This window comes from Garra rufa, chromosome 16 (assembly GCF_049309525.1).
Source record: "Garra rufa chromosome 16, GarRuf1.0, whole genome shotgun sequence".
NCBI classification, from domain to species: Eukaryota; Metazoa; Chordata; class Actinopteri; order Cypriniformes; family Cyprinidae; genus Garra; species Garra rufa.
The window spans coordinates 22,784,031-22,796,985 of record NC_133376.1 but is presented as its reverse complement, the minus strand read 5'-3'; the positions used below and the strand labels follow the sequence as shown (position 1 = coordinate 22,796,985).

General features: G+C 36.7%; 1 protein-coding gene across 2 annotated transcripts in view; it reads right to left on the bottom strand.

Moving 5' to 3' along the window:
- Positions 1–1,828: 1,828 nt before the first annotated feature.
- The window catches only part of fstl5 (follistatin-like 5), a 184,387-nt gene continuing 173,260 nt past the window's right edge, over positions 1,829–12,955 (bottom strand). For both annotated transcript variants that reach the window (XM_073821086.1, XM_073821087.1), the window contains exon 16: positions 1,829–4,112. In XM_073821086.1, coding sequence (XP_073677187.1) covers positions 3,410–4,112 — 703 coding nt within the window. In that variant the 3' untranslated portion in view covers positions 1,829–3,409. The remainder of the gene's footprint in view (positions 4,113–12,955) is intronic.

Below are 12,955 nucleotides of genomic sequence, written 5' to 3'. Positions count from 1 at the left end.
CGAGTTTGAACTTCCAAAATGCAGTTTAAATGCGGCTTCAAACGATCCCAAATGTTGTTGTAAACGATCCCAGCTGAGGAAGAACGGTCTTATCTAGCGAAAGTTTTTTTTTTCATTACAATTGATATAATTTTAATATATAATATATAATCTTGCTTTGTCCAGTTCAAGACAGTTAGGGTATGTCAAAAAACTCTCATCTTTGTTTCTCCCTCAACTTCAAAAATCATTTCAAAATCATCCTACATCACTAAAAAAATAACCGATAACAAATAACTGATTGTTTTGCTGGATAAGAATTTTCTTCCTCAGATGGGATAGTTTACAATGGCATTTGGGATCGTTTGAAGCAGCATTTAAACTGCATTTTGGAAGTTTAAACCCGGGGCACCATAGAAGTCCACTATATGGAGAAAAACCCTGAAATGTTTTCCTCAAAAAACATAATTTCTTTACGACTGAAGAAAGAAAGACATGAACATCTTGGATGACAAGGGGATGAGTACATCATCTGTAAATTTTTGTTCTGGAAGTGAACTTCTACTTTAAACTTTTAAAGGGACAGTTCATCCAAAAATGCTAATTCTGTCATTAATTAATCACCCTCATAACGTTCCAAACCAGTAAGACCTTTGTTTATCTTCGGAACACAAATTAAAATATTTCTGATGAAATCCGAGAGCTTTCTGACCCTGCATATAAAGCAATACAGCTGAAACGTTTCCAGGCCCAAAACCATGAATGGTGGCGACGGAAGAGAAGAATTGTTGAGTAAAGTCATTATTTTTGTTTTCTTTGCACAAAAAAACATATTCTTGTAGCTTTGTAAAATTAAGGTTGAACCACTGGTGTCACATGGACTATTTTAACAATGTCCTTACTACCTTTATGGGCCTGGCAACATTTCAGTTAAACTGCTGTCTATGCAGGGTCAGAAAGCTCTCTGATTTAATCAAAAATATCTTAATTTGTCTTCCGAAGATGAACACACATTACACAATTTAAATGACATGAGGGTGACTAATTAATGACAGAATATTCATTTTTGGGTGAACTTTCACTTAAAAAAAGCACTGTATATTTTTGGCCCATTGGACAGTTGTGAACATAAATGATGGTGAACAGATTTAGAAAAGAAAGGGCATGAACATATTAAACCGTGACCACTAAATTACTCCAAAATCTCTCCAAAAATGGTTGGTGTGCGGCCTATAATGAGAGAAGGAGAGAATGGAGGAAAGATAAACGACCGACAATAGATAATTGCAGTGCCGCCTTGGTCTCGTTCATGCAGCAACTTGTGCATTCATTTGGCATTATGAGCGAGATTGAAAAAAGAAGACTATTAACGTAATGGATCAGAGTCGCAGAGGAGGGAAGGAATACAGATAGAAGGACAGAAAGAAGGGAAAAGAGTGGAAAGAAGGACAGAAGTCAAATTAAAACTATAGCTTTTCTGACATTCATTTTCCAAAATGTATCTTGTGGCTAAAATGTGGCTAAAAACCAGCTGCTTTCAACTCATTGCAATGTGCTTATTATTTGCGTGCAATAGCATGCTTTAGCTTTATAAAATGAGATTTAATAAATGAAGCTTGGCTGTCTAGTCAAGCATGATGTATTATTGAATTGTAAATTATGACATTCTGCTAGATAAATAGCATTTACGTTTTGAACGAATCTTTTAAAGCTTTCCAGGTGAGAAGATTCATACTGAATCCATCAAATTTGTAGATGCACCAAGGCATAAACTCATGCGGATTGGGATTTCAATTCATTTTCCGGTCCATTCAACTCACATTACCGAGACAAAATAATACCCCAAACCTTTTTTTGAAAGTTATAGGCTTTATTTAACTGCCAAAATGTCAAGCATGTTTCTACATAAATAACAACCACGAGAATCAACGTACATGGCTACATGGAGCTGATGAAATCTCTGGATGTGACATCACAATGTACTTGGTCATTTGTGGAACAAAGACAGTGCAGCTCTTTTGTCTTAAAAATAAACGAGGGAAAACCTGAACCGTTTGAAGATGACTTTCGGCTAGCTATTGTGTTGTACAAGAGAGTAGACCAACCTGCTATTTACAGAACGCAAGTAAAAGTCACTAAAAAAACAAAACAGTCGGGGAATAAGGAAAATACAGTTGATAAAAAGCCATATCGTATGCGTTTTAACAAAATATACAAAATCTAAAACTAAAACATGAAAACACATATGTAAGTAATTTGGGGGGATAAAAGCTCAATTCATGCAGCCCGTTGGCTGGCGTGTCAATGAAAATGCATAGACTCATCCATCGAGGAAATAATTCAACATCGTGAGCACACACTTGTGCTTCCTACAGACACTAAAAGATTCCTTAGTTCGTGCTCTTGTAGCATTGTGACTCTCTTAAATAAATGTTCCCCAGCTATATAACCCTTGCAATGCATAAATTATGTCTAACATCACACCACGCGACGCACCAGTTACTGAAAGCAGACTCTCACGGCAGTGCCTGGGACTGCTGCTGAGTCAACTAAAACTTGATTCTTTATGTGCCCTTGAAACTCTACAACCTCTCTTACTAAGATTATACAGGATCAGAACTGTCCCTAGGTATGTTATGGTTTCTATTGTATAACAGACTCGTTCTCAGTTGTTCACTGATCTAACCAGTGTAGGTTTTAATTGGGGGTTCAACACAAGACTTCACCACACAATTCTCGGTGTCGTCATTCTTACACCTGAAGATTTACAGTTGTCAAACACATCATTACCGATATCTCAATATCCACAGTAGGTGACAGTTTCTCAGCACGATGCTGTTTTAATAAGCTAGATATGCCTTGGGGTCTGTGGGAGTTATAAACAGGTGAAATTTAAGTGTAGCTCTCGTTTTCACTCTGCGTGTGGAAAAGCCGGGGAAGGTTTAATCCACAGGCTCGGGGGGAATAATTATATTTACTTTCTTTTTTTGTTTTTGTTTTTAGTGAGTGTTCCTTCAAGGCACTGGAAAGAATGGGCCGAATGTTTTTGTGTGTGTGTGTGTTTTAAGTGGAGATGAGAAAATATTATTCCTAAAAGATGCCGTTTTTTTGGGTCTGTATCAGTTGAATTCAATCAATCAGTTAAACAATTCTCACCTTCAAACAAAGTGATTCCTACTGACTTTCTTAATAGAAGATACCAATGCTAGTTTAACACCACCACCTAATATTTTTGGAGAAACTACTTATTACCTATTTGACTTGAAAGCCTGGCCAGCTTATTGAAAACAAGCATTTCCCAAGTTCTCTTTTTTGAACAGTCAATTTTGTGTTTAGTTCCAAACTTGTTTTATTCTCAATGAATTAAACGGAGATCAAATTCAGTGCAACCTGTTTGTTTGTTTCCCTCTCAAGCCCCTTTAAAAACGGCTTATGCCTCTCCCACCCACACCACAGTATTTCCCAAGGGAACGTCGGTGATCTCACAGTTGAGTTTATCCAGCCGCCCATCCAGTATAAACAGGGAGCTTTGAGACGGGGTCATGAGATACTGTCCGAACAGCCCGCTGCCAGTCATGACCCTGTTCAGGCGGTTCCAAGGCCACTGAGCAGCCGGCGTGGGCTGCTTTAGGCTCTTGATCATTTTGACGTTACCGGTGCTGAGCTCCACAAAAAGAGCATCCGTCTGGCGGCCCGAGCTGCCGAACACGTTATACTGGTTAGCCTCGGTGAACGAGGGCATGAAGGCCAGATCGGACAGGTGCAGGTTGGTGTGAATGTCAAAGGGTTGGCCGATCTCGCCCCGCACGGACACGTGCTGCAAGCGCATTAGCCCGTCACGGTCGTCCACGCTCACTAAATAGTGGCCATCGGGAGAGACATAAGGTGTGCCGCTCACATCCCCATTTGGACCGATGACACTGTCTGTTACGCTATCGATGATTAATTGTGGCCGCACCGCACCTGTTGAGTCTGGCCGACAGTTGACCAAGTAGTATCCGCCCAGGTGCGTGTAGGCGAGGGATTGTGGGATGCAGTCGTACTGCTGCAGACTAATGTTTTTCACATAGGAGGTCGTTTCCAAATCGATCTTGTGAAGAGCTGGTTCGTTCTTGTGGAGGATGATACCAAACCTATTAAAGAAAGAATATCTGTTAGACAATCAGATCGATATCAGAAAACATTGTTTTTCATGCAAAACATTCATTTGACACAACTAGTTTATGTTTCTTTGTCAGAACAAGCTCTCCAGTGTTTTGAGGCATTCAGAATTAAATTATGCGTTTTAAATAAAGCCTTTTATATTCCAGTTCAATGCTTTGAACTGAGGTAGAAAAAGGGATGTCACATTGGACTTTGAATTTTAAAAAAGCAAGTATTCCTGTAATTGCTGTGCATGCAGAGTTTACCTAATTTGTATATTTTTGTAAATAAGCCCTTCAGTATATGAAAACTGAAGTAAACCTTATAATTAAAACTTACTTTATAATAATAAAATAACTTCAAAACAAAACTTTGTGAATGATAATAAAATAAAAAATAAATAATGTTGATATATATATATACTTTATGGGATATAATACACAATCTACTTCAAAATTAAATCAAATATCAATATACAGTTGAGGTCAAAAGTTTACACCTTGCAGAATCTGCAAAATTATTTTACCAAAATAAGAGAGATCATACAAAATGCATGTTATTTTTTATTCAGTACTGACATGAATAAGATATTTCACATAAAACATTTACATAATGTAGTTCACAAGAAAAAAATAATAGTTGAATTTATAACAATAGTTTACATACTATTGAATGATCCACAGCAGTGTTTTTTTTTTGTTTTTGTTTCGTGATAGTTGTCCATGAGTCCCTTGTTTGTCCTGAACAGTTAAACTACCCGCTGTTCTTCAGAAAAATCCTTCTGGTCCCACTAATTCTTTGGTTTTTCAGCATTTTTGTTTATTTGAACCCTTTCCAACAACTATATGATTTTGAGATCCATCTTTTCACACTGAGGACAACTGAGGGACTCGTATGCAACAATTACAAAAGGTTCAAACACTCACTAATGCTTCAGACAGAAAACATGATGCATTAAGAGCTGGGGGATGAAAACTTTTTGAATTTGAAGATCAGGGTAAATTTAACTGATTTTGTCTTCTGGGAAACATGTAAGTATCCTTTGTAGCTTCTGAAGGGCAGTACTAAATGAAAAAAATATGATATTTAGGCAAAATAAGAAAAATGTACACATCCATTCTGTTCAAAAGTTTACACTCCTTGCTCTAAATGCTGTTTGTTTTTCCTTCTGAAGCATTAGTAAGCATTTGAACCTTATGTAATAGTTTCATATGAGTCTCTCAGTTGTCATCAGTGTCAAAAGATGGATCTCAAAATCATACAGTCATTGTTGGAAAGGGTTCAAATACACAAAAATGCTAAAAAACCAATGAATTTGTTGGACCTGAAACAGCAGGCAGTTTAACAGTTAAGGACAAACAAGGGACTCATGAACAATTATCAATAAACAAAAAAAACAAAAAAACAAAAAAAAACAAAAACAAAACAAAACAACCCCCCCCCCCCCAAAAAAAAAAAGATAATTATGAAAAATAATTAACATTTTGCAGATTTTGCAAGGTTTATGTAAACGTTTGACCTCTACTGTATAATCAAAATTTAGTAATGGCCTACATTTTAATGTATACAAAATATTTGTCAGAAAACAATGTTGTGGAGACAGTGCAGTGGTGTATTGACATCTATATTTTTGATCATTGTATTGTCTAATCATCTGGATAAAATATATTCTACCAAGCATAAATAGACATAAGTAGTCAAAGTTTTGTTGAAAAATTTGCCACATAACTATTGAATTTCCTTGCAAACTGCAAATCAGTAAATTCCTCTTCCATTCATTCCAATTCAACCCTCTCTGGGCCAATTCGTGAACTGAAAGAAAGCCAGTCCATAAATTCTGACTTTTGTCCAACCCTGAAGCACTGTAATTATTAAGGTTTTGTATCGATGAAATAAAAGCTCCAATCCCAACTTAAAGTGTCCCTGGAACTGGATCTAACTCCACTGCACACTTGAGTAATGTTGCCCAGAGGGCACTGCGCTTGCAATTAATGAAGTGTAAGTTGCTTAGGATAAAAAGTAGCTGCCACACAGAAAGTAACAAACAAAGCTTCTGAGTGAATAAACCCAGAGCGCAGGTTCAAGTCTAATGAGGAAGATCCAAAAGCTTTAAGGGAGAGAAAAATTCAATGTCACATCTCTGTTCATCAGTCCGTGCTAAATATCCTCTACCAGATGTCTGGTTTCATAATTGATTTCAATTAAAAAATTAATCATCCACACTTTGTCTTATCCATTGAGAACTCCAAAGAGCCCAATTATTGGCTATAAAAAAATTCTCAGAAGAACTGAGAACAAATGAAGTTGGTGAGTAAAATAAAGGATCTGACAAAGCTCAATTAAATCTGCATGCTCTCAAATCAATTCTAGCTCAGACTTCAAACCCTGACATCCATCTTCTTTTATGCACTCGAGAATGTGGCCGCTGTCTACGTCTGGCCAAAAGGCCACGTCTGCCGTGGACCGATGGGACAGATTATTACCGCCCGTGATGAGCTCCATCAATTGGCAGCCGGTGTCCATCTATTAGCTACAGGCCAGGCTGTGTTGGCTGTGACGATATGCTCGGGGCTTAATTTCTAAATTATGAGGTCCCGGAAGAAGGCCTGGCGACAGATCCGGCAACTGGGAGGTGAAATCGTGGAATATGAATGTAAGTGTGTGTTCAATATCCAGTTAGGCACTTCAATTGTAAATACTGTAGCTATTTTGCTAGCAAGAAAAAAATGATCCTGCTGTGTTCATAAAATAGCCTCTCTGTTTGGGTTAAGGGTCAAACTGGCCTCAAATTATATTAGAATGAACAATTTTTAAATAATATGAATCATCCAAAACATGTTATTATACAACAGGGGGAATTTCAAGAAACATTCGGTTATAATAATCATCAAATGTTTAAAATATTATCTATAGATGATATATACTGAAGTATATTCCATTATATTTAATAAATAACCGGTAACACTTTACAGTAAGTTTCATTAGTTGACATTAGTTACATATACTAAGAATCAACAATACTTCTACAGCATTTATTAATGTTAATTAATGTTAATGTTAATTAATGTTAATTTCAGCATTTACTAATGCATTATTAAAATCATGTTTTGTTTGTTAACGTTAATTTCCAGAACAAAAGTTTACAGATAATGTACTCACCCCTTCATCATTCAAGATGTTCATGCCTTTCTATCTTCAGTCATAAAGAAATTTTGTTTATTCCGGAAAACATTTCAGGATTTCTTTCCCTATAATGGATATGTATGGTGCCCCCGAGTTTGAACTTCCAAAATGCAGTTTAAATACAGCCTCTAAACAATCCCAGTTGAGGAAGAAGGGTCTTATAGAGAAAAACTATACTTTTTAACCACAAATGCTCATCTTGTCTGATGAGCGTGAACTGTGTGTATTCCTGTTCAAGACAGTTAGGGTAATATTGAAAAACTTTAACATTAGTTAATGCACTGTGAATATGAACAAACAAACATTTTGATTAACTAATATAAATAAAGATTAACTAATAGTGTAATAAATGTATTGTTCATTGTTGGTTCATGTTAGTTATTACATTAACTAATGTTGTGAAACAACACCTTATTGTAAAGTGCCACCAATTAACTTTCATTTTATACACCATAATATTTCACAATTTACATCAAAGTCTTCAAAATTCAATCAAGGATCAAACTGACCTCAAATGATATATTTCCTTTATTCTAGTATTTGAAAAGCTTTCTCTTTTTATACTCCTTTTTTCACACTTGACTCTGTTTTCAAAGTGTTACATTTTGATGAATTGAAACCATTGAGGGGGGCAATTTTGGTACACACTTTCTAAATCACATAAGTGTCAAAAACAATGCACATTTATCATCCTAAATGTGTTAAAGTAACAAAATTTCAAAAAGAAATACATAGTTTAAGCAGTGTTTCAACCAGTTTAAATGTAAATCAAACTGACACGCTTTGAGCAATTTTGAGATCTTGCACCAAAGTTTTTATCTGCATCAAAACATATCTACTGCCAACACTTTGTATAAACATTTATAATGCTAAATAAGGAAAAGCCACAAAAGTTCAAGAAATAAATAGTTTACATGAGAAATAAAAGTCTTATTTACACTCTTAAAAATAAAGGTGCTTCATGATGCCATAGAACAGCGGTTCCCAATTCCAGTCCTCGCGACCCACCGCTCTGCACATTTTGTGTGTTTCACGCATCGCTTCCGACGTTTGTTCTATTCCAACGTTACTGCCCTTCGAAGTGGACATCACAGGATATTCCGCCATTATTCATTAGTTCGAAGCGAGCGTATGTGTTCCATTTGAAGGTCATTAAAGCGTGCGAGACGTAAATTTAAAATGCATTTATTTACAGATGCACTTATGTCACACTTCTCTAGTAAGTTTCATCTGTGTGTGAAGACACTACATCCGGTGGCGTAGCGCAAATATATGAATGAATGTTTCGAAGTATAGTAAACAGATTTCCCCCACTTAGGGAGCAGGGAGCAATGAACACTTTGCAGGGACCATGTCAATCGGATCGCAGTTCCTGCACGGACCTCACTTCTAATGAGCTGGTTATCTGAATCAGGTGTGTTAACTAAGAGAGACATGCAAAATGTGCAGAGCGGTGGGGCGCGAGGACTGGAATTGGGAACCGCTGCCATAGAAGAACCTTTTTTGTCTAAATGGTTCCATAAAGAACCTTTAACATCTGAAAAATCTTTTTATTTCACAAAAGGTTCTTGTCACGGTTCTCACATCTGTCGTGTCCTCATGTCTCGTGATCTGTGTGTTCGTTTATGTTGTGCGTCATGCTCATTCAGCGCAGCTGCTGATCAGTCCCGCACCAGGTGTCACTCATTTCCCCCCGGCTATTTATACTCACCCGAATCTCTTCTTCCCTGTCAGACAGTTCGTCTTGGTCGTGTTGGATGTACGTTTGGGTTTGTCTTCGTCGTGTGGATTGGTCGTTGTTTGATCTGCACTGGATTCACGCCTACACCACGGGATCACCACGCTTCATCTCACCAGCCATCTAGCCCTTGTGCCACTCAGCCGGGAGATCTTCACCACCACCACCTTCACCATCATCATCATCATTGCCATCATCATCATAACTTTCAATAAACCTGGTTTCTATCACTGCATTTGCTTCCTTCCCTTTATTCACGTTACAGTTCTTTGTAGCGAAAGAAGGTTCTTCAGGTTATAAAATGGTAAGAAAGAGAAGGTTCTTTAAAGAACCTTTGTCTGAATGGTTCTTTGTGGAACCAAAAATGGTTCTTCTATGGCATCTCTGTCAAAAACCTGTTAAAGCACCTTTATTTTTAAGAGTGTAGTACCAACCCAGTTTACACAAAGTGAAGAAAGTCAAACAGCCTTTTCCAAAAAGATAAAACAACGATGTTGGACGATTTTGGAGTTGGAGGAGAAACTGAGTTTTTAGAAAATTACCCATCGTTTTGCTACATAAGACCCTTAATCCTTGGCTGGGATTGCGTAGAGGCCATGAAGCTGCATTAAAACTGCAATTTGGACCTTCAACCCATTGGCTCCCATTGAAATCTACTATTTAGAGAAAAATCCTGGAATGTTTTTCTCAAAAAACTTAATTTCTTTTTGACTGAAAAAAGAAAGACATGAAAGTCAAGATGCCATAGAAGAACCTTTTTGTCTAAATGGTTCCATAAAGAACCTTTAACATCTGAAGAACCTTTCTGTTTCACAAAAGGTTCTTTGTGGCAAAAAAGGCTCTTCAGATTATAAAAAAGTAAGAAAGAGATGGTTCTTTTCTTCTATGGCATCACTGTAAAGAACCCTTTAAAGCACCTTTATTTTTAAGAGTGTGGGGATGAGGAAATTATTAGGACATTTTTTATTCTGGAAGTAAACTAATTCTTTAAATGCATTAATATACATATCTACATATTCACATGAAATCTAAAGTTGCACTTGGTGCCCCATACCTTGGCATTTTGTGCGTGTCAAGTTTTAGTGGTAAATCCAAAGCAACAAAAACATGAATAAAACAATAAAGATGGTTGCCGCTAGTACTCACATACATACATCAATGATACAAACAACAAATTTCAAGCACAGCAGGGTGTAATCGAACTTGGCTGTAAATAAACAAACAAAATACCTCCTTGATATGCTTAAAAAAACATGTGCTATATGGGGGTCGATATAGTGCTTTTAGAATCAGCTTTCAGCTTTGTTAAACAGATATACATTTGATGCAACCCGTGAGGAAACATGCATCACTCAATAATGATTACAAACAGGTTTTTAAGTGCTTGATATAAAACATTTCTACAAGGGCATGTTATGATGTATCCCTTGGTACACCAGAATAAGACACTTAAGAGTCACATACATCTTTTTCAGTTTGCAGTATGGATATCTGCAGCTGATTTCATTACTCTATAAAGTCACTATCCTCTACCCATGCAGTCAATATACTGTCCAGGACAGCTCTGTAATTTGATAATAAAAACAAAACAAACAGGTGTTTTGTAGCATTGTGAATACTTTGAGATTTCTGTGAGTTTGTTTATGCACTGTAGGGCAATTAGTAGAGGCACTTTCTTGTTGTAAATCAATGCTGTTTCCCAACTGAACCTTAGGCATTCCAAACAACCTTTCTTACGAACAAACAAAGCACATTTACTCATTCATCACAACACCTGCATTTGTACAACCTCCTTCTATATTTATCTGACCAACCTTTTAGACCTGGATACTATGTAATTTGCATTAGCAAAGAGCTTGCTGTACAATTAAAAGAAGAAAAAAAGTCATTTATTTATTTTTTTACTGTTGACGTGTAAACATATTTGCCCACAGGCAGGTTGTGGATAAAAGCATGACAGAAAGCCAATGAATGTCGTGAATGGGACTCCTGTAGGCTGTTATTTTCCCAGTGTGAAGGTGTGTAAATGCTGAAATAATTTGACAACCTGACTAAAATGTCACATGCAGTCTCTCCCCTGTACAAATCCCTCCTCAACAGTTCACTGCCACAGGTGAAATCAAAACATATGAGGCATTTCAAATGAGAAACGAATGAAGTAATTATTGGATCACGGATCACCAAACATTCCTCCTTACAACAGTGTTTTGTACAAATGACAGCGGTGCTGTTTACCAGTCACAGATCTTATTATGTCAGCGTATTTGCAAAAATCAATATCCTCCTGAGGATTATGCAAGTAAATTCATATGAATTTACAAGGCACACTGAGCTCTTTGCTTGATCTATTTATTATTCATGGGTATTCATGCATAAAGTGTGACCCTATCACACGTTTATGGTTAGATAAACACTGATGTGTAAAGTATCATGTAAAAAGAGCTTGTGTGCACAGTATTTAAAATACAGTACTGTTTAACAGGGGTCCCCAAACTTTTTTCTGAGAGGGCCACAAAATTTTATTTTCTTTAATGGGGGGCCGGTCGGTTTATAAAAGAAAATACCATGGGCCGGACTGACTACTAGTAGTATTATTATTATTTTATTTTGATTTTACCTGTATTTATTTCACCTTTTAATGCTAGAATAGTTTATTTTGTTATGCACCACACAGACAACTGATCATTTCTTTTCAAAAGATATACAGGTGCATCTCAATAAATTAGAATGTCATGGAAAAGTTAATTTATTTCAGTAATTCAACTCAAATTGTTAAACTTGTGTGTTAAATACATTTAATGCACACATACTGAAGTAGTTTAATTCTTTGGTTCTTTTAATTGTGATGATTTGGCTCACATTTAACAAAAACCCACCAATTCACTATCTCAACAAATTAGAATATGGTCACATGCTAATCAGATTATCAACTCAAAACACCTGCAAAGGTCTCCTGTGCCGTCAAAATGGTCTCTCAGTTTGGTTCACTAGGCTACACAATCATGGGGAAGACTGCTGATCTGACAGTTGTCCAGAAGACAAGCATTGACACCCTTCACAAGGAGGGTAAGCAACAAACATTCATTGCGAAAGAAGCTGGCTGTTCACAAAGTGCTGTATCCAAGCATATTAGCAGAAAGTTGAGTGGAAGGAAAAAATGTAGAAGAAAAAGATGCACAACCAACCAACAGAGGCTTGTCAAGCAAAATCAATTCAAGAATCCACTGTGTTTTTTGAATCACACGTCAAACTCTGCCTTCATCATTTTCAGCGCTTCCACAGACTTTTCAACTGCACTGTAAAAAATTTGCTGTAGTTCTGCAGCTGGTTGCCAGTAACTTACTGTAGATTTTTAATTTATGTTATTTACTGGCAACAGTTTGTTCAAAGTTAAATGAACATTAAACATTAACAAGTCTTTGTCTTTACAGAATAAAACTATAAAATAACAACCTACTGCAAAGCATTCTGGGAACCAGAAACCTTCATCAACCTTTTTCTGTTTTTTTCCTTCAGATTTTGGTTCCCAGAATGCTTTGCATGAGGCTGTTATTTTAGTTTTATTCTGTAAAGATAAAGACTTGTTAATGTTTAATGTTCAATTAACTTCGAACAAACTGTTGCCAGTAAATACCATAAATTTAAATCTACAGTAAGTTACTGGCAACCAGCTGCCAGTAATACTGTAATTTCTACAGATTTTGTTTACAGTGTGGGAATGGGGCCACTGGTTTCTCAGCTGAAAAACTTTGGGAAACTGGGAGATGAGTGAAGTCTTGCTTTCGCACCTGTCCTACAAGCAGTGCTAGTTTCACCTCAAAATGCTATTGAGTCATTTTGTCATCACTCTGAATTTTCTAGCTGTCTCGCGCATCACCTGTTCGATTGCGATGACACATTATGTTGAATGTA